The following is a 26,598-nucleotide window of genomic DNA, read 5'->3' on the forward strand; positions in this document are numbered from 1 at the left end:
TTATTACCTGTCAAAGAGCATAACAGAAATTAGAATTACTTTCTAGAATTAGGTCTCTACGGTTTATCAATCTTTTTGCTGTGCTATGTTTTTCTTTTTCCAGTCCAAGGATATATCTGAACATTAAACATGAAAAAGTGGAATCGATGCTCATGAAAAGGACCTTAAAATGTAAAATGATTTTTAAACCTTATTCATTAAATAATCAGGTTCAATATGTCTAGAAACATCATTTACCATCCATTTAAGAATTAAAAAGCAAATGAACTGGAGCTTGTATTTAAAAAGGAAACAGATGGCTGCCATTACAGGGAGTAGAAAAGATTCCATAAGGGTGACAGCTACTTCTACTTCTGAGGATATACTAGAAACTTTTAAATGTAAGCTACAGTTCAGCAGCTTTAAAATTTCATGTTTATTCATATTTTTCAAAATATATGTACATAAAAAAAGGAAGATTTACAACAGGAAAGATTGCCTTCCATGCAACACAAATTCCAATGAACTCATGATGGGATCACACATAATTATGAATCTTATTCAAGCCAATCTTCTCAAGTCCATTTCCCAGCCACACTTTAGGCTGCAGACGGGATCCCAGGAGACAATGCAAGTGGAATGAATGAAACAAACATCTTTTGCTTCTGGCAGCACTCAGAGAGCCAGAAAATGTACACCAGAAAGTTTAAGACAATTAAAATGTCAAGTGCCACAGGGAGGATAATTGATAACCAGAAATCAGTATTTCTCAAGTAGAAAGCCAGTACTATTTAACACAACTTCACAATACTAAAACAAATACAAATTAGAGGTTAGGTAGTCGGGCTTACTTTCCTTTTTTCCTTTTCGCTTTTTTTAAATATCTCAAAAAGGAAGCCACTTGTTTGATCGCAAAAGTGCTGTGGAAAGAGAGGGGAGAAGAACCCACAGATGATCTGGAATCTAGTTTATTTTCGCAAATTTTATGTTTTTCCATTTAACATTCCTACATTAGCAATGATGTAACTCTCCAACATTTCCTCATAAAAAAAGGCAAACGAGAAGTGATAACTCATGCTCCAAATATTAAAAAATATATTTAAACATTTGGTCAAGGAGATTTTATGTTTTGATTTTTGCTAACACAGGTGACACCAGAAATCACAAATTCAATATATTCTTATATTTCCCCTTCAGTCAAAAACGAAGCTGTGGAGAGAACTTGTGCTTGCTGTTAAGGGAATGCAATGCCCTGGGCCAGTGAACAATACTGGAAGTGATCAATGTGAAAAGTGGCCCAAAGAAGTTGTTCATCTTCGGAATCTAACGAGATCATGTTTTTGGCTTGCTCCCAAAGCTACGACATCTCTGCATTTATAGTTAGAGAGAAAGGGTTAGTGGAGTGGTTTTATAAATAAGATTAATTATGATAGCTATAACTGAAGTCTCCAGGCAGAAGGCTTTACAATTCAGTCAGTGCCTCCTTTTTACTTCCAGCATCTGACCAACATCCTGTTCTTGATGCTTTCTACAAATATAAAAACCTTTGCAACTGTTTAGATAAAACCGGAAGGGAAAAAAAAAAGCCAAGGCTGACCATAAACAAACAAACGAACAAACAAACAAACAAACAAACAAAAAGAGGGTTGGGGTGGAGGGAGAAAAACAGACATGTATAGATTATACAGTTCAGGCAAGTCCAGAATTATCGCAGAAAATGAAATGACCGAGGGAAGGGGCAGACACCAAGAATAGTGCCAAAAGCTAACGAATGCCTAAACTGGTTTATTTATATTCCCTCCTCACAGTGTTCTGAGGGGAAGGAAAAAATATAATTTTAAAAGCATCAAAACTAAAACAAATGCACACTGACCTTATAAAATAAGATTTTAAATTTCATCATGATACCCTTTTTTCCCTATAAAATTTACTTTTTTGCTTTGAAAGATTTCTTCATGGTAGATTTGCCCTTGCCAGGCAATTTCACTTCCTTTCTCACACTGGCCGCAGGCTTCTTTGAAGAGCCACCACTAGGTTTCTTGATGACTGAGGGTGAGGGTCTAGCTTTCTTGGCAGGAGTTTTGGCCTTAGGAGAGGCTTTCTTGGGCAGGGGCCTAGCTTTCCCCCGCTGGGCAGCTGGGACTTTCGGTAGAGGCTTGGACCCTCTCTGCTTCATGGATGCAGCCTTCCCTGATGACTTGGCTGGGGTTTTCTTTTGTAACCTGTGAGAACCAAAGAGCAAAGGTGGTCACTTAGCAATTGAGGCTTTACTAAAATTGTATAAAATTCAACCAATTCATAGACGTCTACACATAATTTCACGTTTTTCCTAAATTTCCTTCTTGGAAATTCAGGAGACAAGTTCAAATGTTACACAAAGAACTTGAGAAGGATCTTGAGTTAAAACTTTTCACAGCCTCTCCCATTATTGCTGTTTTCAGCTCTTAGTTTTTTCACACATCCACACCTCTTAGGTGGAGGCTCTTCATCCTCAGAGTCTTCTTCTGATGAGTCATCTTCATCTTCATCCTCATCTTTAGAATCATCTGGCTCTTTCTTTGGAAATAGAACTCCTGGGCTATAAAAAGAAGAAAAAAAAGATTAGGTAAAAGGGAAGTGCTATACAGAAGGAAACTAATGGGAATGTAACACTCTTCCCTGAACATTCCCACTTCCCTCAGCTTCCCCCAAAAAATGTCAAGCGGGGTTACAAATATCAAGTTATAATTTAACCTATGTTGAACACACATCCAAAGTATAACAAATCTATGAAAGTTCTAGCCCATTCCTCATTCCTTTTCTCTTTCCGTTTAATAAAAATGATTCTTAATCATTTAACATTTTATGTGTATGACTTTAACAATTAAAGTTTAATGTCTGAAAAATGCAAATGTGCATTCAACCAAGTAACACTTATGCTTGTATACAAAGAACAAGAATAAGAAAGCTACACTATATTCCTGCTAAAACAGGGTTTTAGTGGTACATGTCATGACACCTTACTAGAAATGAAAGTATAAAAAGGCTATAGTATGGGTGCACAGAATAATGCTTGGCCCATAGGAGCCGCTCAATCATTTTTTTTGATTCAACGACTAGGGCATGTATAAGACAGGTTTTCAAGTAAATGTCTCTGACTCTACAGTATGAAGAAAGCAGATTAGGATTCCTAGAAGCAGCCAATGCTTTCCCTACTTGGTGCCGGGCAATTAAAACATATATATGCCTCTAATTATCTTCCTGTCATTATCAATTATTTAATAAAAAAGGAATGAATGTCAAAATGACTGGCCAAGGAATTTAACACTTGACTTCAGGAACACATAGCTAACAAATAAGCTCCAGCAGGATAGCCAAAATTACTCTGCTCTTACATGAAAACCTTTTGCTTGAAAACAATACTGCCTTATGTAGTCTTTATTTTCATGTACATCAAGTTATATGTGACAGTAATAACGACAAAATAAGTTAAGCCAAGCCTGTAACTTAGAATCAGATTTTAAATTTATAAAGGCCAATATGTTATATTATGGGCTAGGTGTTTACCTGGGGTAATAGGGAAAACAGAGCTGGAAGGTGCCACTGAATCCTTTACCAGAGATCTGTTCCATCCACCCATTCTTTTCGCATTTCTGCAAGGTTTTTTTTAGCAGATGCACTAAACAAAAATTCAAAAATGAAGAAAGTTATTTAATATTCAAATTTGGTAATTCAACTACAGTCAGTTACACATCAATCAAATGTCTTATCATACACGGTAACTAACATGTTCTAAGTGAATCCTTTGTGGTAAGAGGGATTAACTAATTCACGAAACAGTTATTAAGTGCCCATAAATTTGGCAGGAGTAAAATTATAATGGTAAAAGTCTTGAGACCATTGAGTTAAATACCTCGGTTCATGGAAAAGGAAACTGGAGCCCAGAGTGGTTAGAGACTTGCCCCAGAGTTGCACATAAATGCTTAATAGCTGACCTAAGACTAAATCTGTATTTCCATTCACTCAAACATCTCGAGTACCTATAAGAATAGATAATCAGATAGGAGAGTATCTATAAGCAGAACTAATTTCTCATGAATCAACAAAGAGTACCAGAATATCATGGCTCCTAAAAGCCTCACTAATTCTCATCTTTCATACAAAGACCCATCAAAAATATATTTTATGATTCAGTATCTAAAAAATAGCTGTAAAATCAGAGAAACTGAAAAGGTTAATAACCAAATTCATCTTCTCTCACAACATTTGACCAAAAGAAAAAATCAGGAAATAGTCTAGAAGGGTCAATTTGCAAAATTAAACACAGTACATGTATCTTAAGAAAGGAAGGAAAGACAAAAAACACCAGTTTTCGAAGTAGAGAAGAAAACAATCAGAAAGCATTCTTTCATAACGTTAAAACATACATATTGCAATTATGTTAAAAGTTAATACTCCAAAATTACCTTTTTATTTAAAACAATATATTCTAGTTTGCATTTCGTTACTTAACTTCCATATTTTCCACCCCCATGCCAGTGTGCCTATTCTAGCAGTTCGCTGAGAAAACACACGCTCTCACTACTCTGTATGTGATAATGCTGCTAAGGCAAGATTCTTGGTCTCAAAATCATCACCTGACAGGGTAGATACACTTTACTAAAAAAAGTATTTTCTGTTACAGAGCTTAAGTAAGAAATAACCTAAGTAGTTAAGTATTTTAAAATACTGGCTTGGTTTCAAGGTGAAATTAGATATTTTGGAGAACATTCAGAAGTAGGCAAGAAGATATATATACATGAGAGGTATTCTGAACCTAGAGATGTATTTAAATTATAATAAAAACATCAGAAATATCTTTACAGCAGAGTAAAATTACATTCTGATCTTTAGCACATTGTAAATTAAGGATAAGCCTTGATTGTGGTTTTCTTTTTGTAAATAAGAAACGAAATTTGTAAAATTGTTGTCCCACCGCACCCTCAAAATTGTTCCCTCTTCGTTTTCATAGCCAACAGTTCATGCTTTGACACTAGCAGCAAGACCTCTAGGGATTTTTCATAAAATAACTGCCCTAATCCCAGTACGATGCACACAACTCCGAATCTTACTTTGATAGTTAGAATTGGTCCCTGGGTGGTTCTCCAGGACATACTTCTTCAGAGCAGTGGTGGAGCAGGTCTTCGGCTCATTCATGGCAGCAATGGCAGACAAGATTGCATATTCCATCAGGCTTCCACCAAGCAGGGGTTTCTCCCCTGATTTCTTCAGCTGTTTTCCAAGGAGGAAGAGAAAAGCATCAAGACAACACTCTCCCAAAGCAGGTCAAGACAAGACTCCTCTGCACCAGGTGGGTCGGAGTTCCTGCATTAGCACAGATACGTTTTACAATAAATTGTCAGGTTAGGGACTTTCTCTTTCTGCTTATCAGGTATTCAATCTAACTGAGGAGTCTCAACCCTCCTGTGGATATTTTCTCCTTCCATCTACCCCTCCATCCAATCTAAAATAGCAATAGCCAACCTAACGCAAAGAGAGTGACAACTCTACCCCAATAAACAGGTTAACCTAGCAGGCCATCAACAAATTAAGATGCTTTGAGAATACTTTTTTTCTGAATCTGAAAAATGTAGTTATAAAAATAATAAATGGCTCTTTTAATCCTGTAAGGAAAACAGCAAAGGAAAATTTTGATAAATATTTAGAGTATCATACTGCAGAAAATTAAACAGGTAATTCAAGGACAAAAGGATGGAGAACAAAGGTGAGCAGCAATAAACAAAAATTGGGGGATAAAAGTACAAACTCATACATAGTCCACAACAGTGATTCTCAAAAATTGGTCCATAAACCCCTTGGGGTTCCTGAGACCCTTTCAGAGGATATGTGAGGTCAAAACTATTTTCATAATAATACTATGATGTGATTTGCCCTTTTCACTGTGGTGACACTTGCACTGATGGTGGAAAAGCACTGAAGCATAAAACTGCTACCTTATCACAAAGGAAGGAAGGGGCACAAAAACTACATAGTGGTTACTATATTCTTTACTGCTCTGCCCTTGTGGTTTAAAAAGAAAAAGATGGTTTCACTTAGGAATGTCCTTGATGAAGAAATACAAATTATGTTATTAAATCTCAACCCCAGTGCGTGCCTTTTTGGTATTTTATGGGATGAGATAAGGAAGAATGCATCAAGCATTTTGGCTACATATGGTGGTGCTATGATAGCGGTCTCGAGGAAAAGCACCTGTGATTATTTGCGATGTGAGCTCAACTAGCTGCATTTTTCATTGAATACCCTTTTTACCTGAAGGAACAACAGATAAACTAAAGTTATTCAGACTTATTTATCTATCTGGTAGACATTTTCTTGAAAATGAATTAAGTGAGCCTGTCACTTCAAGGAAAACAGCTAACAGTATTTGTTGTGAATGATAAAATTCAAGTTTTCGAAAGAAAATTTAAATTGGGAAACTTGTATCTACCACCGTGAAATTCCTCGTACCTTTCTGATGAGATCAGTAGGTGATATTAATGTGATTTTTGTTGTTTGATAAAATGTATCGACATTCAAAAATCTGCATAATTCAGTGAACCACTATTTTCCAAATGATTGTTACAAAATTATGCATGGTTAAAAGACTGACTCAAAGTTCAAGACAGACAAAAGGATTTTAAGGTGCAGAGTACAAGAAGTTCACTGATACAGTTTCAGGTTCCACATGCCAACTAATCTTTCAGAATTACTGCAAAATCAATTAATGTAATACATTATATTAACAGAATCAGAAACAAAACCCACAATATCATCTCAAGAAACAAAGAAAAAGCATTTGATAAATCCAACAGCTATTCATAATAAAAATGACAACTAGTAACAACAGAGGGAGCTTTCTCAGCCTGATGATAGGCATCTATGAAAAATCCAAAAAGAAAAATCCACAGCTAACTCAATGGTGAAAGACTAACAGACGAGAAAGTCTTCTGCTCTTATTACCGTACTGAAGTTTCTATCCAGTGCAATCGGGAAAGAAAAAAAAATATGAAAGAAATCCAGATTGGAAAGGAAAAAGTAAAATTGTCTTTATTTGCAGATGACATAATACTGTATGTAGAAAAAGCCTAAGGAATCCACAAAAAATTCTAAGGAACCCACAAAAAACCATTAGAACTAATAAATGAGTTCTACAAGATTGCAAGATATACGAACAATAGATAAATCAATTGTATTTCTATAGGCAACTAATGAACAATATGAAAATGAAAATAAGAAAATTCACAATATCGTGGAAAAACTTAGGAAAAAAAATTAATAAAAGAAATATAAGACCCGTACACTGAAAACTACCAAAACTTGCTGGGAGAAGTTAAAGATATAAATAAATGGAGAGCCAGTCAGTGTTTGTAGACTGAGAATTCAATGTGGTAAAGATAGTGATTCTCCTCAAACTGATCTATAGGTTCACTCCGATCTCTACCAAAATCCCAATTGGCTACAGTCTCCAAGACCCTGGCATAAGAACTCACATACAGCTCAACGGAACAGGAATGAGAGTCCAGAAATAAACCCTTGACATTTACGGTCAACGGATTTTTGATAAAGGTGCCAAGGAAATCCAATAAGGATAATCTTTTCCATAAATGGTATTGGGACAATTATATATCCACGTGCAATAACATGAATTTATACCCTATCTCACACCATAATAAACAAAACTTAATTCAAAATGGATCACAGACGTAAATGTAAGTGCGAAAACTATAAAACTCTTAATAGAAAACAAGGGAGTAAATCTTTGTGACCTCAAGTTAGGCAATGATTTATTAGATAGGACACCAAGAGCATAAGCAACTTCATCAAAAACAAACACTTTGTATTTCAAAAGCTATTATTAAGGAAGTGAAAGTAAAGCTACAGAATAGGAGAAAATATTTACAAATCATGTATCTGATAAGGAACTTGGATCTAGTTATATAACTCTTCTAACTCAATAAAAAGAGAAATAACCCAACTTAAAAAAGAGGCCAAGGGAACTTTTAAATAATAAAAAAATAAAATGAAGCACTCACAAATAAAATTAGGCAAAGGATTTCAACAGACATTTTACCAAAGATAAAACAAATCTCCATTAAGCACATGAAAAGATAATCGATGTCGGTAGTCATTAGGGAAATGCTAATCAAAACCACCATCAGATGCCACGTTATAACCACTAGTATGGCTGTAATAAAGACAATAACTAGTGTTGGCAAAGATATGGAGAAACTGGAGCCCTAATACATTGCTGGTGGGAATGTAAAATGATACAGCCACTTTAGCAGTTTCTTAAAACAAATACACTATATAGTCCAGCAAGTCTACATTCCTAGTTATATACCTAAGTGAAATAAAAACAAAGATCAACAAAGATTTGGATGTAATGTTCGAACACAACATTAATCATAATAGCTAAAAAGGAGAAGTAACCCAAATGTTCATCAACTTATGAATGGATAAACAAAATGTGTTAGATCCATACAATGAGATACTGTTTGGCAATAAAAAAGAATAAAAGTGCTGATTCACACTGCAACATGGATACAACTCAGAAACTGTCTGCTAAGTGAAAGAAGCCAGACACAAAAGACCACCTACTGTATAATTCTATTCACATGCAATATGTAGTAAAGGCAAATATATACAGAAAGAAAGCAGATTAGTAGCTTGGCTGGGGATGGGAACAGGGAGGACTGCAAATGGGCACAAGGGATTTTTTTGGGTAATGGAAATGTTCTAAAAAATTGGATTGTGGTGATGGTTATATAACTCTAAATTTACTAAAAATCAATGACTTACAAATTCTAACTTAAAGTGAGTATATTTTATGGTACATAAATCATACCTCAATAAAGCTATTTAAAAAACTACCATTTGTTGAGTTTGGGTATAGGATCAAAGAATAATATCCACAACTATTTGAAGATTATCTTAAAATATCCCCTTTTCTGTGTTTCTGTTGTGAGTTGGATGAATTTTTTTCATAGACCTAACCCAAAATATACTGAAACAAATACCAGCTATCTTCTATGAAGCTAAAGAATTTGCAAAAATGTTAATACAAAGTGCCCCTCTTCTCAAGATTTTTTTTGAGAAAAATATAGTTCTTTTTCAAATGAATGTTGTTTATGTTAATGTAATGAATGTTTAAGAAATGAGTATTTCTTATCTTTTTCAGTTTAAATTTCTAATATGGGTAAATACTGATAGGTATAACCCACATAAATAAAACTTCTTAGAGTCATCAATAACTTTTTAGAGTATAAACTACTTCTCTACAAACAAGCCTTATTAGCCTCTAACCTGGAATGTTCCAGAAGCTCCTTTGCCAGTTATTTGTTCTAACTGGCCTCTCTCTACTGCTCTTTGCAGAGCATTCTTCAACAGCTGAGGCCTGCAGAGAAAACAAAAAACAGTGATAAATATATCAATGAAGGAAAGACTTGAATAGTTACAGGGTTATTCCCTTAACTAAAATTCTGATTCCTATTACATGTAATACTTTGTTAAAATAGATAATAAAGTAATAAATTACAGGCACCCTTAACAAGTTACATTCTTTTTTTCTTCAAGTAAAGAAGCTAAGTCATGACCTGTACACAAAGAACCAGTTTCCAAACTGCCAGGGCGCTCCAAAAACCTATCATTTATTATCATCAGACCCCAACAGCAACCAAACTGTGTAATCAAGCAACAAAAGGGCATCTTTAAAGTCCCATCCAAGTCTGGAATTCTGAGCAAAATTCCTAGATTTTTAAAAATAATATATACACATTACCAAAAAACAGCTGAATCACTTTTTACAAACCAGTATCTAAAAGTCAGCCTAATAAAATACAATTCCTTGAGAAAGAAAATAGGTTGTTTTTAACGGTATCTCTGTCTTAGTAGGTTTGTAGTTTTTTTTTAAAAAACTAGGTTATCGAAACCAAATGGCAGGCAAGAAGTGAATACCATTTAAAAAATATAAGAACACTGTTGAAGCAAAGAGCTGTTCTGTAAGGGGCAGGGGTCTGAATGGTGGCTGGGGAACCTCAAGTGCAAGGAGGAAACAAGATGATTTAGGGCTTAAAGGGGACTGTGGAACAAGACAGAGTCAAATGGAAAGTTACACATGCAGGCCCGCAACAGGACATCTGAAGAAAGGGTTAATCAGAATCCAAAAGTTTGGTGGTGTGTTTTGCCACACCTTTCGAGAATTACTATAATAGCACCCAAAGAGCAGAATATCATATGACTCATTTCAAACTGATTAGCTGCTAAGTAGTCAGAAAAGATCAGTGGGGCAGCCCACTGAAGGGCAGAATGATGAAGGCCAAACTATTATCATTAGAGGTGCTTTATTGAGCTTTGATTTTTTTTTTTTTTTTTGAGAAAAAATTTTGAATCTTTTATCTAACCACCAAGCATTACAGGCTGGGTTGACACTAGACTTTTATTAATTATATCATCCATATGCTTGAGGGAGAGGAACTGAGGGATCTCACATGTTCTAACAGGACATTCTAACATAGGATTTATATACCATTAAATCTTGTACATCCTTGACGCTCCAAATGAAGAAACTCTCAATAAAAAACTCCTAATGAAAATATTTCTAAGCCAGTGCTGTTCCATTCAGGATATGACTTATGCCGTGACACAAAACACACACACACACACACACTCTCTCTCTCTCTCTCTCTCTCTCATTTATCCCACAGACATTTATTATTTATTATGGTTATGCAGGAACACAGACATAGATCTGATCACTAAACTCAAGGACTTTAAGAGATAATGAATACATAATAATTACGGTAGAGAACGACAAGGGCCACGGTTGAGGTTTGTGCATAGAGCTTTGAGAACATAATTAAGGAAGTAATTTAACTGTCAAACAATTTTTCTATTAGTTGCTCTATTAAGTTAGATTGTTTAAAGGCTGATTTCCAAAGGGGGAATCACAAAGCTTAAATAAAATACTGAAACCCTCTTTTATCAAATTAAATAACTGGTCTGAAAATAATCATCCTAGCCAAGGTTCAAATGCTTCAGGAATGAGTATAAGTTAAATAAGTTCTCTTAACATTTTTGTTTCCTCAGCAACACCAATTATTACATTAGCATATCCCTTGTCCCAGGCAAGAGTTCTATCACTCAGAGTTCTATCATTCAATCTTGCCTTCAGGCAAAACCATATTTACCAACGGCTTCAAAGCATCTCAGATTGGCCCTCTCTAATCGCTGTCATAACCTTAGTATAAGCTATCATGCACTCCTTTCTGGTTGCTGAGCTGCTGTTGTCACAGTGCACTGCACTATGAGGTCAATATGCCTACAAAGGCCCCCTTTGGATTACATTACTCAACTGAACAGGTGTCAGGTCTAAATGCCTCCATCTAGCTTCAAAGCCTTCCAGGACATGGTCCTATCCCTTGTTAGTCTAGATCCAGTCAGACCCAGGCTGCTTTCAATTCCCAAAAAAGAATGCCAACTCCTGCCTCTGAAATTTTTTCATGAAGCTCCTTTCCCATACTGTTCTCGCAAAGCTACCTTTTCCCTCCTATGAGGAAAGAATGCTTTCCCCGCTCTATCACCACATCCAAATCCTATACATTCTTCTAATAAATCCCCATCTCTTTAACTTATTGTAACTCCCATGCACAGCTCCCTTTTCTGAAAAATTCTATAGTCTATATCACACAATTTTACACTTACTATGGTGCCAAGTACTGTTCTAAAAGATTTACATGTGTGGAATAAACAAGATAATACAGCAATGCCAAGAAATAGGTACTATTACTGCCTATACTTTACTGAAGAAGAAAAGTTAAGTGACACAGAAAGTCATTTTTCCAAGGTCACACAACATGGCAGTAGAAGAATCAGGTTACAAACTTGGGCAGTCTGACTTCAGATTCTGCATTCTTATCATGCAATGCCTGCCTTTTCCAATACACGACAACCCTAAATAGTAGAAAAAGCAAGAGGTGTGTAATTTAAAGATGAAGTTCTGGCCTCACCAGTGAACAGCCTAACCCTGGGTAAGATTTTTATCAGCAAAATTAAAGTAGGAACATATTTTTAAGTATTTTGACATGGCAAATAATGTAAACAAAAGTGTTTTTATAAAGGCTGATACAAATTCAAGACTATTTATTATTAAGCTTTTCAAAAAAGTAGACCAGTTTAATCAGAAAGCAGGGTATAGTAGGCAATTGTTGGTTACTATGTTTTTCAACTGTGGATAAAGTCCATACTGAGAGATAAGAATGAAAGCCATGTACAGAGAATCAAAGGTCATGGATAGAGAGCAAATTGCAACTAACAGCAGCAAGGGTTCTGAGTGTCAGGAATTGAAGAAAGTGAGTTACATCAGTTTCACAGAAATGCATACATAGAATTAAGAAGATCAAGAAATTCTTGAAATTACTCAGATGTGAAGCTCTTAAGAATCCAAAAGGTCTCCAACAAAATTGCTATGTTTAGAGCAAAGTATGAGGCATAAAATGAAATCTTCGACAATGTTTATGTTTGGTGTGGGTAGAAAGAAAAAAAAAAGAGAATATAAAGTTACACCCTACACAAGAATTAGATTTTAAAATTTGATTTATAATGCCATATGGCAAAATTACCCTGGAAGATTTCTAAAGAAACTTCCTAGAGGCCAATGCAAAGTCTCCATGTGAACCCCACATGTCCAATTTTTCTCTAGGTTGCAAAGTCACTGTTATTAAATTGAGGTGACTTGTTTATTACATAAAAACTGTCTTTAAACATCGGAATCATATTTAGCATGGTCTGATGCTCACAGCACGAGAATGATACTGGAACTGAGACTAACTAATAATACTAACACTAGCTGAGCACTTATTACATGCCAGGCACTATTCTAAATGCTTAATGTGTACTAGGAAATTTAAGCCTCCTGATAACCCTATGAGTTATAATCTGTTTATCAATGAGGAAACAGAAACCCAGAGATAACTCATACAGGGATACAAAGATAAAAATGACAGAAATTTAAACCTAAGGGGACTGATTCTAGTCTCCGCTTAGCCACATGCTCTACAGTCTCCAATATATGGAATGAGAAATTCATGTTTACTCTCAGATGCTCCAGGTTATATGTTCTTTGGAACTGGAATGGCCAAAGTGCCCACATTCATTCGCTCATTCATTCAACTAGTATTTTTTAAGCATCTACTGCGCACTAGGTTCGGGGAAACAGAAGCAAAAAATATAAAATCTTGGCCTTCAGGAATCTGGCGTGTTAATAGGGATAGACGGATTACTTTCTTAAAAAAAAAAAACAAAGAAAATACTTAGTATGCTAGAATGTGATGAGTGTTATGGAGAAAATCAAGGCAGAGAAGTAGAATTCTGAATGCTGGGAAAGGAGACGAAGGTCGCAAATGTAATTTAGGTGGTCCTATCAACCAAATGCAATATGTGGGCCATGTCTGGATATTGACTCGAAAAAACCAACTGTAAAATGTCATTCTGGAGACAAGCCATATTAACGTGGCTTGGGTACTGAATATTAAGAAATGATTTTGTTAGAAATAATGTTAGTATGATGGTTATGTTCCCTCTACAATTATGTGTATCTTTAAAATTTTCCAAAATAGACATTTAAAAAAACAGTAAGGCAGTCAAGGCAGGCATATGGTGATAACAGAGTAAAACCTTGAGGAAATGAAGGAGTGAGCAAAGTGGATTATGGGGAAAAACATCCAGGCAAAGGGAATAGCAAGAATCTGAGGCCAGTGAAAGAGGGAAGAGTTGGAGGAGATTCAGTCAGAGATGCAATAAAAGTGTAGTGCCTTGTAGGCTATTTTAAAGACTCTGGCTTTAACTGAGAGGGGGCTGGGAAGCCAGTGGAAGTTATGAAGAGCAAGGTGGTATGATCTAACTAACGTTTTTAAAATGTCTCATTCTCACTGCTATCTTAACGGACTGAAGGGGAGGGAGAGTGAGAGAAACAGGTTACTGCTCTAATACAGGTGAGAGATAATAGTGGCTTAGAAGACAGTGGTATTAGTGGAGGTAAAAAGAGGTCTATTTATGGATATATTTTAAAGACAGAGCCAAAGTAATTGCTTACAGATTAGATATAGGTGTGGAATAAAGAGAAGAGACCAGCACAAACCCAAGGTTTTTGGCTTCAGCAACTAGAAAAATGATGTTGCCATTAACTAAGACGGAGAAGATACGGAAGATACAGTTTTGTTTTGCTTTTTTTGGAGAGGACGAGTAGGAAATGAAAAGCTCAGTTTGAACATGTTAAGTTAGACATACAAGTGGTGATGTTAAATGAGCATCTCTATATGTGAGTGTTGAGTTACAAGAGAGGTATAAGCTAGATTTATATCATCTGTAAATCAGTTGTATATAGGTGCTATTTAAAGCTTTGGGGGTGGAAAGAACTACCAAGTGAATGTGGATAGAAAAACAAGAGGCCTAAGGTCTAACCCTGGGGCACTTTTGTATTAAGGAGTCAGGAGACGGGAAATCAGCAACCCTCAGGAGAACAAGAAAGGATGGGAAGTGAAGTTGGAGAAAAATCAGAAAGATGTAGTGTCTTGAAAGGCAAGTCAAGGAAGTATGTTAAGCAGGTGGGAGTTATCAACTGTCAAATGCCAGTGAGAGACCAACAGGTAAATAAGTTAAGGACTATGAATTGACCACTGAAATTTGCAACATGGAGGTCATTTCTGACACTGAAAGAAGAGTACTTCAGGAAAAATGGCAAAGGTAATGTGTGACAAAAGTGAGCTTAAGGGAAAGTAGGAGAAAAACAGTAGCCAGCAAGAATAGACAACTCACATTTAAAACTGTAGTTTTCTTGCTCTTCTGTTTAATTAAGTTTAAGTAAGGCTAAATTTCATGTTAAATTTATATACGTATGACAGGACTCCACTACAGTATGAGGTAGAGAAAAATCCATATGGTTTCACAGAAGTAAAGGGAGAAAAGTGTTTCCTATAATAAGATCACAGGAAAAGGTCCTTAAGTTCATTAGCAAATATGGGTTGACAACCCACCATAACCAGGCAAATTTTGTTTCAACACAAGATGTCGACAGGAAATGTTCCCAAAGACCAGACATGGAGTCAAGTTACACGGCTACCAACAACCTGTTTTGTCTTACCGGAGTAGAGCAGAACCTTAAGGAAAGAAAAAAGTTAGGGAACGGATCTGGTCTCCAGTCCCCAAAAAAGAGTAAGGAGAGATAAAGTGAAATGTGTTGCCACTTTTAAATGCATCAATTCATTAGTTTCATTAACTCTTCAATCGGGCACTCTGAAGACCACTAAGTGCTCTTCTGAATATGTGGCTTCTGGGCTGAAACCTCAGCAATTCTAACTATATGCGCCTCAATAATGCAAGTAAATACTGTTACTAAACTATACCAGAGCAATGTGCATTCAATATAGATTTCTTCTGTAGAAAGGACTCTGGATTAAATACAAACTTCCAAAAGCCATCACGACAAAGACCTCACACAAACATACTCAAAACACAAACTGAATTACAAATTTAAACAAATTAGTATATCTGCATGAAATAAGCACATGTGATAATCTAAATGATCAGTCTAGACATTTTTAAGTGGTATTTTTTTACAAATAAATTACTACAAAAATTTTCTCAAAATTTTAAATGTTTAGATGATGAAGCTATTATGCTATTTCTAGTAGAGTATTACATTAGACTTAATTCTCTGGTTCTGAGTTATAACTCTAAATACAAAATGAGTACCAACTACCTCAATCCATTAGGATGGCAACTATCAAAAAAACAGAAAGTAGCAAGTGTTGTTGAGGTTACAGAAAAGTCAGAACCTTTGTGCACTGTTGGTGGGAATATAAAATGGTGCAGCCACTGTGAAAAAGTTTGGTGGTTCCTCAAAAAATTAAAAATAGAATTATATCTGGCAATTCTTCTAGATATATACCCAAATGCATTGACAGCAGGGTCTCAAAAAGATGTATTAGTACACCAATGTTCACAGCAGCATTATTCACAATAGTTAAAAGGAAAGCAACTCAAATGTTCATTGACAGATAAATGAATAATCAAATGCAGTACACACCCCCCCGCCCACAATGGAATACTAGTCAGCCTTAAAAAGGAAATTCTGACACAATTGATAACATGAATGAACCTTGAGGATATTATGCTAAGTGTAATAAGCCAGTCACAAAAAGACAAATACTGTATGATTTTACTTATAAATCAAAAGCATAGAGAAAGTAGAATGGTGGTTGCCAGGGACAAGAAAAAAAGAGCAAACGGGGAGTTCTTGTTTAATGGGTACGCAGCTGCAGCTTTGCAAGATGAAGAGTTCTGGAGATGGACAAGGGTGATGGTAACACATTATGAATATATTTAATACTACTGAACACTGTACACTTAAAAATAGTAAGATGTTAAATTTTATGTTTATGTGTATTTTACCACAATAAAAAAAAATTAGAAAAAAATGAGCTCAGAGGACATAGAGTTTAATGCTAAATATTCTAGCAGCTGACATCATGAAAAGTTACTCTATCAGGGTCTCATAAAAGTTAACACGTAGTTTGGGTTTCAAAAAGAAAATACATATAGAGATAGAAAAAAGAAAACATAATGAGACAAAAAATAAAACCCACAAAAAAGGTTTTTTATTCCTAGCTCAGCTAAAAGTAATCTTTGTTGAATATTTAATCTTTCTCCTTTCTCACAAAAAAGGAGCTAAGGCAATAACAGACATCTATGCTTTAAAATCCAGCCCAACAGCTCATACCTGATGTCCACTCTAAGTTTAGGGTAATACTGAGACACGTATTTTCTGATGAGACTGTAGGAAGCTTCTTTAGGTTCACAAAGGCGAGTAAAGGCCAATGGGAGGATATCTTCCAATTTTACTTGTGGTTCTGGATCCACTGCAGAGCTCCTGTCCTGAAATGTAATATCGAAAATTATCATCATTAGAGAATATAGATTTCTGTTCAAATGCTTCTATATTCAACTCCAGGGCTTTTCTAAGTTGACGGCCAAATCGACTGACGATAGAAAATTATCACTTCTTTTCAAATTCAAACAAATCGTTACACAGTTGTATAATGTTACTTGCATGGCAATTTAAGAGAAAAATTTCAGATTGAGTTAAAAATACATATAAAAATAAAAAAGAATGGGGTGGCTCCATAGTGTAGTGGTTAGCACGTCTGCTTTCCACGCAAAAGGTCCTGGGTTTGCGCCCCAGGTGGAGCCACGGACCATATCCCGAGTGCCCCAGGCCTCGGGTGCACGCCATGAGCGTGTGGGAGGAGACACCCCGCCTTCAGAGATCCAGTTCTTAAGGGAAATGACAACATCCACAGGTCAGGGGTGGAAGGAATTAAAAGAGGGGAAAAAAAATAAAAAGGAATGGTAGACTTTACTTAAAGGTCTTAATTCAGTCTTAGCCTTTAATAACAAATGAAAAGGATCATGCAGCACCAAAAAGCACTATACAGAAGTTCATTTTGAAAGCATTTGCTAGTTTTATGAAAAAAGCATAAAAATTTACAGTTGTAAAAACAAAGATGTAGAGAATATTCATTTCAATTACTGACACAGAGAATATACTATTTACTTCACTTTATTATTGTACAAATACTTTCCATAAATGAAATTATGTACCTTGGGGAGGAGTGTTAGTATTCACAAAAAAAGAGAAGAAAAACTGGCTCTGGGTAGTTGTGGAATCTAATATTTAAGTGAAAATGTACTTGTATGATTATTCTTGTTTAAAATATATTTCACAAAAAGCAGAATAATTCATACAGCTGGCCATAATTTAACGTAGAACAGTGAGGTCCACAGACTCGGGGGTTGGAGTGCTTAGATGTGCACACTGTCTATCCTACTCACTAGATGGCAATAATGGGCAAATTACTTGTAACCTCTCTAGGCCTTAGTAGAAAGGATAACTTGGCACAGTGCCTGGCACAAAGATGCTATTTTGAGTAGTGGTAATAATATTACAGCGCACAAACTATGGTACAGACTTCTTACCTTTCTGTTTCTAGATTTCTGTGGGGTTTTTCTTGATTTCTGGACCACCACAAAACTCCCAGAAGCACCTTTTCCTTTTACCTAGAGTAAATGAGTTTTAGTTGCAATAACCAATATTTTTGTTTTAAATTATTCTGGTATTCATATCTAAAACTTTATACCAAACTAAGCAAATTAAAGGGCATAATGATACAAGAACTAATATAAAATGCTATTAAACTCTTAAGAGGAAAAAAAACGGATTAGTCAAAAGACTTGGGATTGAGTCCTACTTACGTACCATCTATTCAATATTGGACAACCCTGTAAACACTCTGAACTTTTGCTTCCTCATCTACAAAACTGGGAGAGATGCTCCTGTGATACCAGATTAAACAATCTACTATAAAATTAAAAAGAAAAAAAAGTTCCATGGAAAGAAGGGGAAAATGAGATAACCTCTATCTTGAAGGAAGGTAGCTCCTTGGCAAAAGTTCACAGCCTACTTGATTCTCAGGCCATAAGCTTCCCCCAATTTGCCTGTTAGATTCCTGCATATGGGAAAGGTTATCTAATTACTTTTAGACATTGCATGTGATGGTATGTAAGTCTTACCACATATTGCCATAGTTTACAAAGCGCTTTCATAGGGCTTTAAAGTTGATTTACATTAATTAGAGTCCTATACTTCAGCTTTACCTACACCACTACGAATATAACAATACAGCTGAAATGTTTTCAGCTTATAAATTGTTGTGTAAGCATCAAACTGAGGGTTAGTCTATAAAGCAAGAATAAGTCACAAACACTATTTTCATAGAGAAAAACACAAAGCCAGCTCATAAACTGTGCTGACACGTACTATAAATCTTTGTTTCTAATTATATTGGTTAGATAATATCTTCTAATCAATAATTATTTTAAAGACCATTTAAATATCAGTTTAACAACATTTTGAGAAAGCTAGAACATAAGCGCCACACAGCAGGAGTCTGTTTTATTCAATGATGGACCTCCAAGCACCTGGCACACAGGAGATACTCTATATACTTATGGAATTAGGTACCTGCTGAAGGTTCCTAAACAGAGTTTAAATGCCTGAATGGTACAGAATTTTATATAAATCATACAATGTAGAAAGGTATAGAAGAAAGGCAAGAAGACTCTGGGAATGCATGAACTAGGTTCTTAGAACTATCTTTTCCCACTCTGTGGGACCCTGGTATTTATTTCATCCCTCTGGACCTATGAAGGTTTAGGAAAGATAAAGTTTATTCTAGCTTTAGATTTTCATGATTATAAGTAATGTTTTGCTGTACTATGCAAAGTAACAGATATAGCTTTGAAATCGATATTGGCTTAATACTAGTCACAATTTATTCAGGCTTCTCTGATGCTCCTAACAAACTTTAATAGTTTTACATACTATAGATAAGGTGAATCTATCTACAAAGCTAACATAATGGTAACAAGTCTAGTCACATAAACCAGCCTTTAAAACTAACAAACCTAAGACAAGAGCAATTACCTTTTTTGCTGCTACAGTGGTAGAATTCCTTAACCTTGCTTTTCATCTTCACTACTACATGATCTGAAGCACAAGCAGCCCCCAAAGAAAATCCAATTAAAAATACAAGCATCTAGAAAATAAGTACACTATCCTATTGCTTCTGCTCTCTAGAACAGTTATTAAAGGTAAGTGGCACCAGTGATTTTGAAACCTAGTCTCAAATAATAAAACTAGGTCAAGCTTAAGTATTTCATCATATGTTTAGCTTATTTTTAACAAAAGAGATACCAAAAGCCTAAATGTTACTAAATATAAAATTATGTATCTTGGAATTGTGAAGCTAATACATGTTGGAATGATCTTATTACCAACAACTATTTAATACCTGTTTGATGACACCTCTATTTAATTCTCTTTTCAGTGCTTGTTTAAGGAGGTAGCCTCTTCTCTCCAGCTCCAGAGAAGGGTACTTATGGATGATGTATTTTCGAATAGCAACAACTGATGCACCACTCTTCTGGAAGCACGCCTAGAAAACAGATTTATTTATCAAACCATACATGTTAAACTAGCAGTTTTTCATTAGACAGAGAAAACGTTTTCAAAATAAATTACTTTGGAAGTAAACGTGATAATGGATGATAAAAATGGCAGAAAAGAATAAACAGTATTTCAGGTAACCAGTTCATGGCTGTGAGGAAATGAAGAATTAGAACATTTCTGCAACAATAACTTAAAATTGTTCAAAACGTCAAAGAGAAGAGAACATGTGAACATTCTGTGTGTTAATGAAGAAGCTCCTTCCATTTAAATTCTATTCTATATTTAGAAAAGAGATTGTTAGCATTAAAATGAGGAAAGCAGAATGTAGGATCACAAATCTGGCCCATTTATGGAATGAGTTTTGGCACACCAGGACCGATATTTCTCTGAAGGTTTCATATGTCAGTAGAGGACATAAGCAAAGATAATCTGAATAGATGGCATAAAACTAGGTTTTATGGCAAAGTCTTTACAGGGAGTTTTAGGTAACAATGAGGACATTTAAAGTGCCCTCTTCTATTTTATTTCTCTATATTCCATTTGACTAATGCCCATGGGAGATTTAAGCAGGTCAGTATGTAACAAAGGCAACAAAAATTTGTCAAACGCTTTACGTTTTGAAGCACATTTAAATAGCATCTGCTATTTTTACCTCATTAGTGGGCTAGTCCACTAATTTTGTGTTGCCATCGTCCATAAACTGAATGCAGCATTTACTCATTCTCAATGGATAAAGGCTTCGTTAAATGTTATTTTATACACTTTGACAATAAAGAAAAATAACTCACAGATGGACCAGAAAAGATTGTTCAACGCAAAACAAGTTGTGTTAATATGGTTCACCTACTTGAAGTAAATGTCTCTGACCTATTACAACCTATTGTTTACTCCTGATCTTTTAAGAAAAACACAAAGGAAAGAAAATCAGGAAAAAAAAAAAGACTATTGCTAAAACAATCCCTTGCTCTACCAAACTGATGAGATTGAAGTAGACATCAGGACTTTTATTTGATTCAGAAAATGATATCGGTGGTCTGAAGTCACGACTTGTTACAACACTACATGGAATACAAGTTATATACATATGCACAATCATTACTCTTTAGGCTTAATTATACTGTTTTAATTTTTCATTTTACTATTTTGAAATTTTAGTCCCTTCTCCAGCCTCACTGTAGCCCTGCTCCCCCAAACCTAGGCTGAAGTGGTCATGAAGTGAAACCCTTGAAGAAAGACTACACGAAGAAAAGAGATCTCACTGTAGTCAAGCTATCTACACCAGGGACGTTTTCTTAACGCGTTGAGAGCACCCCTGAAAGAGTGCAGGGAGAGGTCCGAAGGCAAACCTTTTCTAATTTATGTGTCAGTGCTGTCTTCTCAAAGTCTGAGAATGACCACCAGGCTGCTCCTATCTATGTACACCACCCTTGGTAAAACTGATCGGTACCTTTCTTTCCAATTCTGACTCAGGTCCTAGCCAGAGGACTCCTGAAATGAGGAAGTCTATGGCTTCTATGTTAGCTCCCTTTATCATCTGACCATGTGAAATAAACGAGGCAAAATTAACCAGAAAGCTTTACACAAAAAAGGCAACGTTAGATTAGAAAGATAACCTTAAAAGTTAAAATAATAAAACTATACCTGATGATCACATAAGCTAATGAAAGTCAATGGATTAGAGCAAAGTCATGAAGCTATGCAAGAAGAATTTTTTCCAAGTACTTTGGAATGGCTGAGTGATTAAGCAAAGTAGTAATGTTTCTAAGGGTTTCTTACAGTTCAGGTGTGAAAGATAACCACTACCAATATCAGACACTCAGCTTTGAAAATGGATCTAAAAATAGTGTATTTTTTAAAATAAAAATTCTCAATGCTATTCAGTTACCCTGAATCACAATGAGATTGCATCAGGACAAAGAACCTGTTTGCCTCATTCTACGCTATGTCACTAGTAGAGTTGCCTGACACTGAGAAGTGAGCCCTTAAATATTTGTTGAATAAATTAACATGTTAAACCTTCGAATAAAAACTATATACTCGACCAATAAACTGTAAAAAATAAAAAAAAACTAAAGTTAAAAATACTTGTTATAGTAAATTTGAATTTAAAAAAATTAACAGTGCTCACCAAAAGTAATTATATTATAAAAAACATGAACTTCATAATGGTTTTCTTCTATTTAAATCTCTTTTAGGAAGCAGAGCAAGATTTCTGGTGTCTGGACAGGAATATGCCATTTTCAAATAAGCAAAAGACAAACAGAATAAGTCTAAGATGAACTGCTTGAAATAAAAACTTGCCTTAATGGCCTCCGTTAGGATTGCATCCATCTTGGGACGTGGGGAGGAAGCCATCGGTGTTTGTTTCTGGGCCCTGGCTAGCTGGCTGGCAGAAAGGGTAGCCCAGGAAGGTATTGTTTTTTTCACTTTCTTCTCCTTTTCTTTAGACTGATCTTTCTCACTTTAAAACAAAGAGTAGTTATTACGCAAGATGAACTCTCCAGAAAGAAGCATAAAGTCAGAAAAGGAAAAGACCAGAGAAGGATAAAAAATAATGTCTTAATTTACGTCCACACTGAGGTGACATGTAAAATAAACAAAATTTTATAAAATAAAACTTTTAAAAATAGGGTACTATAAATGAAGCAAAAAGCTAAGTTTTCTCTTAGGTATAGGAGAAAGGAGTCATATAAATTTGCACTGGTATAAACGGCCAGTACATAAAAGAAATGTATTCTAGTAACAACTACAACAGATGCAATTTAGCACAGTGGAAAGAGCTCAAGCTCTGAAGTCAGAAAACTTGGGTTTGAGTTTTAGCTCCAACACTTACTAGCTATATGATCTTAGCAAGTGACCTGAGTCTCAGTCTCCTCAGCTGTAAAATAGTAATATAATACCAAACACTTCACAAGATTGTTACAAGAGCTATGAGATGTTTATAAAAACAATTTGTGAGCCACAAAGCATTACACAAATTTTATTCTATGTAATAATAACAGCACTACATGCACCTAAAATACAGGGAAGCTGCTAAAAATTCTACAGACTTTACTTATACCTATGAAAATGGGATAAAGGATTTCCCTGAGGATTACACCCAAAAGGTATAGTTATTACTAAGTTACTCTTTTATTTAAAAAATAATTACTAACTATTCTGACTAATTATGAAAATAAAATGAATGCTACCAGCAAAAAAAAATTTAAATGAAAAAAGAGCTGCCGCCACATTGTACAGATTATTAATAGCAATTCTGCTTCCAAGTTCTCTAACTGAATATTTCATCAAACATATACAGTTTTAGGTAGCTGTCTGAACCCCTTGATAGAGAGTAACATTTTCTAACATAACATATAAAAATAACTCACTCTTGGCACAGAGAGAGGAATAAAATGGTTAAGTGTTTCCAAGGTCAAATTTTTATAGTCATGTTTCATTTTGTATTGAAATTACATCAATGTGTAAAGTATCAGACACTCCCACAATGAATTCTAAGCATGAGAACATATTCCAAAGGCAAAAGGAATGAATTTTAGATTATTCAAACCATTATTCTAATAACTACTACAAATTCTAATAGGCCACACAACTACATAATAAACCTATTTCGAATGGTAATTCTAAAAAGTAAACCCAAGTAGCAAATGTCTAAGATAAACCAGTACTATCACACTTTAAAACAATCTGGTCTACAGTCCTTTTACGTAGTCTTCAACTATAAATAGCAAGAAGCATAACTGCTTACTCCTTTTTGGTTTCCTCAGAAGACTTGTTTTCTTCCTTCTCTTCATTCTCAGGTTCCCCCTTTGGCTGCTCTGTCTCACTAGATGTAGCAGGTGGAGTTTCATTCTCTTGTTCTTCTACGGTAGAGATAGATTCCTCTGAACTTACGTCTGGTTCTAAAAAATCAGGTGAGCAGAATTGCAGCAAGTAGACATATTAGAGCCTGAGTCAATAGAAGGGTAAAAGTTTATCTTATTAAACAGATAAGCCAAATGTTCCATTTAAAAGATGGATTCTAAAATGAACAAAATGAATGAACGCAGTTTCCTTTCCTTCTTTACATTATTCAAGTTGCTTATGCAAGGGGGTGTTAATCCATTACGTGAAGAGACAGACCAGGAAATTATACAGAAAGGAAACTCATTTTACCCCAAATCAAATATCTTGATTAGTCTACTCTGCAACATTGATGAGATTCATAATTAAGAAATTAGCCATTTCATAATTTAACAGACAAATCCTGGTAAGGGAATAAATAATAAAAAATTAACATGTATTTTCCAGTGAAATGGTTGGGGCAAGAGTAGAAATATGAGAGAGAGAATACTGAGATCTGCAGTTGCTTGTCTGTGCCTTTTCTCAGTATGTCCCTGGGCAGCTACTATAAAACACATAACCCCAAGAAATGGTTAATCAGGCACTTCGAAGAACCCCGGTGGCAAACATTAGGCAAAAAATAAAAATATATGCTTAATGAGTTTGGTCATTTAAATTACGTGAACTAATTACTGGCAAGACGATGAAGACTTCTTTATGGCCTTCAATATAAATAAGAGAATTAAAAGATGCCACTTCCTTTTTATAACCAAACCACATACATACAAATCTAAAAGAATTTCTAGTTTCTCAACAAATTAAATTTCTAAACCACAAATTTAAGGATGATCAATTATCATTTGTAAATCTCATCACAGATTATGGTTTTCAACCAGACTTGCATGTAAATTGAAACTCCTCCCATATACGTTCAGCTAAAATTGAGGTTTTAGAGTCAGACACCCCTGAATCAAGTTCAGTCTTTAAAACTTTCTAGCTTGATATCTTAGGGCAAGTTTTTTGACATCTTCAAGTCTCAGTAACCTTACCTCACAGAATTATTATGAGGATTATATAAAATGTATTAGGGGAAGCCTGTAGACCAGCAGTTGCACTATATGAGTGATATCCATCCTCCTCTGGCCTCCCCTGCTGTTTCTAAAACTGTTTTACAAGGCATTAGGGCTAGAACTTCATTATAACAATGATATCTGGCGACACAGATAACTGCAAGATGTATCTTTTACCATGATTATCTTTTACTGCTCCTTGCCCCAATGATTTGCCCGTGGGTAAAAATTTACTATTAGTGATGTTTATTTATTTATATATTGTCTTACTCCAAAAATGATGAAAAGCTAAGAATGGTTTATCAGGTTTTACTGTAACAAGCTATACATTTAATTTCACATTGTTTTCCCTTAAGAATAACTGCTTAATAGTTGATGGCTTACTAAAAGGTTCAGCCACTCAACAGGTATGGATTATATGTTATGTATCAGACACTCATTAAACTATATTGTCTGCCTTCCGTGTAAAATGTAGGATTTATAAAATTTAAAATATGAATGATGCCCAATTATTTTCATATATAAAATACTGTAATGGGATAAAGAAGATTAAACAAACATACAACCTGTGAAGTGACAACCTGTGAAGTGACTGCTTTATAAATTCGTGGTTGACCTTTTTTATACCTTATACCTGAATCCTCTGGCATGTATTCTGAAAACTGACATTATTAGTGATTTAGTGACTTCAGGTGTCTGTTAAACAAATGAGGATCAAGATGGGCCACGAAGTGCTGGACAAAAAACCAAAAAAACCAAAAAAAAAAAATCTTCAACTCACCAGTACCTATTATTTTTTTAATATGCTGATTCCCATGTCACCTAATGTCTTAGGCCAGGGTACCCAAATTGCTTATAGTACTCATCTGGGGATTCTGAGACAAAATCCAGGCTCAGCTTGAAAAGATTATATCCCTGGTTCACCAAGGGATAAAGGCAACAAGGGTGCATATATTTTTAATTCCTAATCTACGCTGGTCAGCAAATATTTGGTTCTAACAGCCATGACAGGGACGGCACCATGTGTTCATCCTGGAAAACCTGAAATAAAAGGCACGGGAGAAAGGAAAAAAGGATAAGGAAAGAAAGAAAAAGGTCATGAGAAGAAAAAAACAGGGAAAAGGAGAAGAGGTGGTTAGAAGGAGCACTAGTACTCCAGGTTGATGGTTCTACATTCCTCTCAATTCATATGCTCCCACTTCTGTCTGGTCAATCTTCTCTCCACCAACACCAGTTAGAAACCAATGTTTTGATCACCCATTTTCTCCCTTAAGGCTTTCTGATGATTTCTGGGTGAGTCTTCCACTATCCATCCTGAAGGCCCAAGTCCTCCATTCTTTGAATCTTCATTCCTATGAGACTGTATGCCCAGAAGCTACTCTTTGCCCATTCCTGTTCTCTCCAATCATTTTTCTGTTTTTATTTTAAGAACATGAGATTTTCAACTTCCAAAAACCTTTAGAGACAAGATGAAACTTTTACTTTGCCCACGTGGTCTGGAAATGACATATAGAATAGGTACCACTCCCTCTTTAAATGTTCCCCCAAAACACTTAGCCATTAAAAAAAAAAAATTAAGTTCAAGGGAATTTATGGGACACTCCAAACTGGAGTAGAAACTTTCGCCGTTTTAGGTTGTCCACTGCT

The 26,598-nt window shown here is 35.3% G+C and overlaps 1 protein-coding gene and 1 non-coding gene across 8 annotated transcripts in view; one reads left to right on the forward strand and one right to left on the reverse strand.

Moving 5' to 3' along the window:
* Nucleotides 1–394: 394 nt before the first annotated feature.
* The window catches only part of HP1BP3 (heterochromatin protein 1 binding protein 3), a 32,103-nt gene continuing 5,899 nt past the window's right edge, over nucleotides 395–26,598 (reverse strand). For 4 of the 7 annotated variants that reach the window (XM_039854740.1, XM_039854743.1, XM_039854741.1 and 1 more), the window contains 10 exons: nucleotides 23,808–23,961; nucleotides 22,361–22,520; nucleotides 19,902–20,045; nucleotides 18,028–18,108; nucleotides 16,772–16,926; nucleotides 9,301–9,391; nucleotides 5,070–5,229; nucleotides 3,526–3,637; nucleotides 2,447–2,557; nucleotides 396–2,201 (listed from right to left, as the gene is read on the reverse strand). In XM_039854740.1, coding sequence (XP_039710674.1) covers nucleotides 1,907–2,201; nucleotides 2,447–2,557; nucleotides 3,526–3,637; nucleotides 5,070–5,229; nucleotides 9,301–9,391; nucleotides 16,772–16,926; nucleotides 18,028–18,108; nucleotides 19,902–20,045; nucleotides 22,361–22,520; nucleotides 23,808–23,961 — 1,463 coding nt within the window. In that variant the 3' untranslated portion in view covers nucleotides 396–1,906. Of the gene's footprint in view, nucleotides 2,202–2,446; nucleotides 2,558–3,525; nucleotides 3,638–5,069; nucleotides 5,323–9,300; nucleotides 9,392–16,771; nucleotides 16,927–18,027; nucleotides 18,109–19,901; nucleotides 20,046–22,360; nucleotides 22,521–23,807; nucleotides 23,962–26,598 lie in introns of all 7 variants that reach the window. The other 3 variants (XM_039854742.1, XM_039854744.1, XR_005651118.1) reach the window with 2 other exon arrangements.
* On the forward strand, nucleotides 17,169–17,242 carry TRNAG-UCC (transfer RNA glycine (anticodon UCC)). Its single transcript has one exon. It is a non-coding gene; the product is annotated as a tRNA-Gly (tRNA).

Source organism: Pteropus medius, unplaced genomic scaffold (assembly GCF_902729225.1).
Source record: "Pteropus medius unplaced genomic scaffold, Ma_sr-lr_union100, whole genome shotgun sequence".
NCBI lineage: Eukaryota > Metazoa > Chordata > Mammalia > Chiroptera > Pteropodidae > Pteropus > Pteropus medius.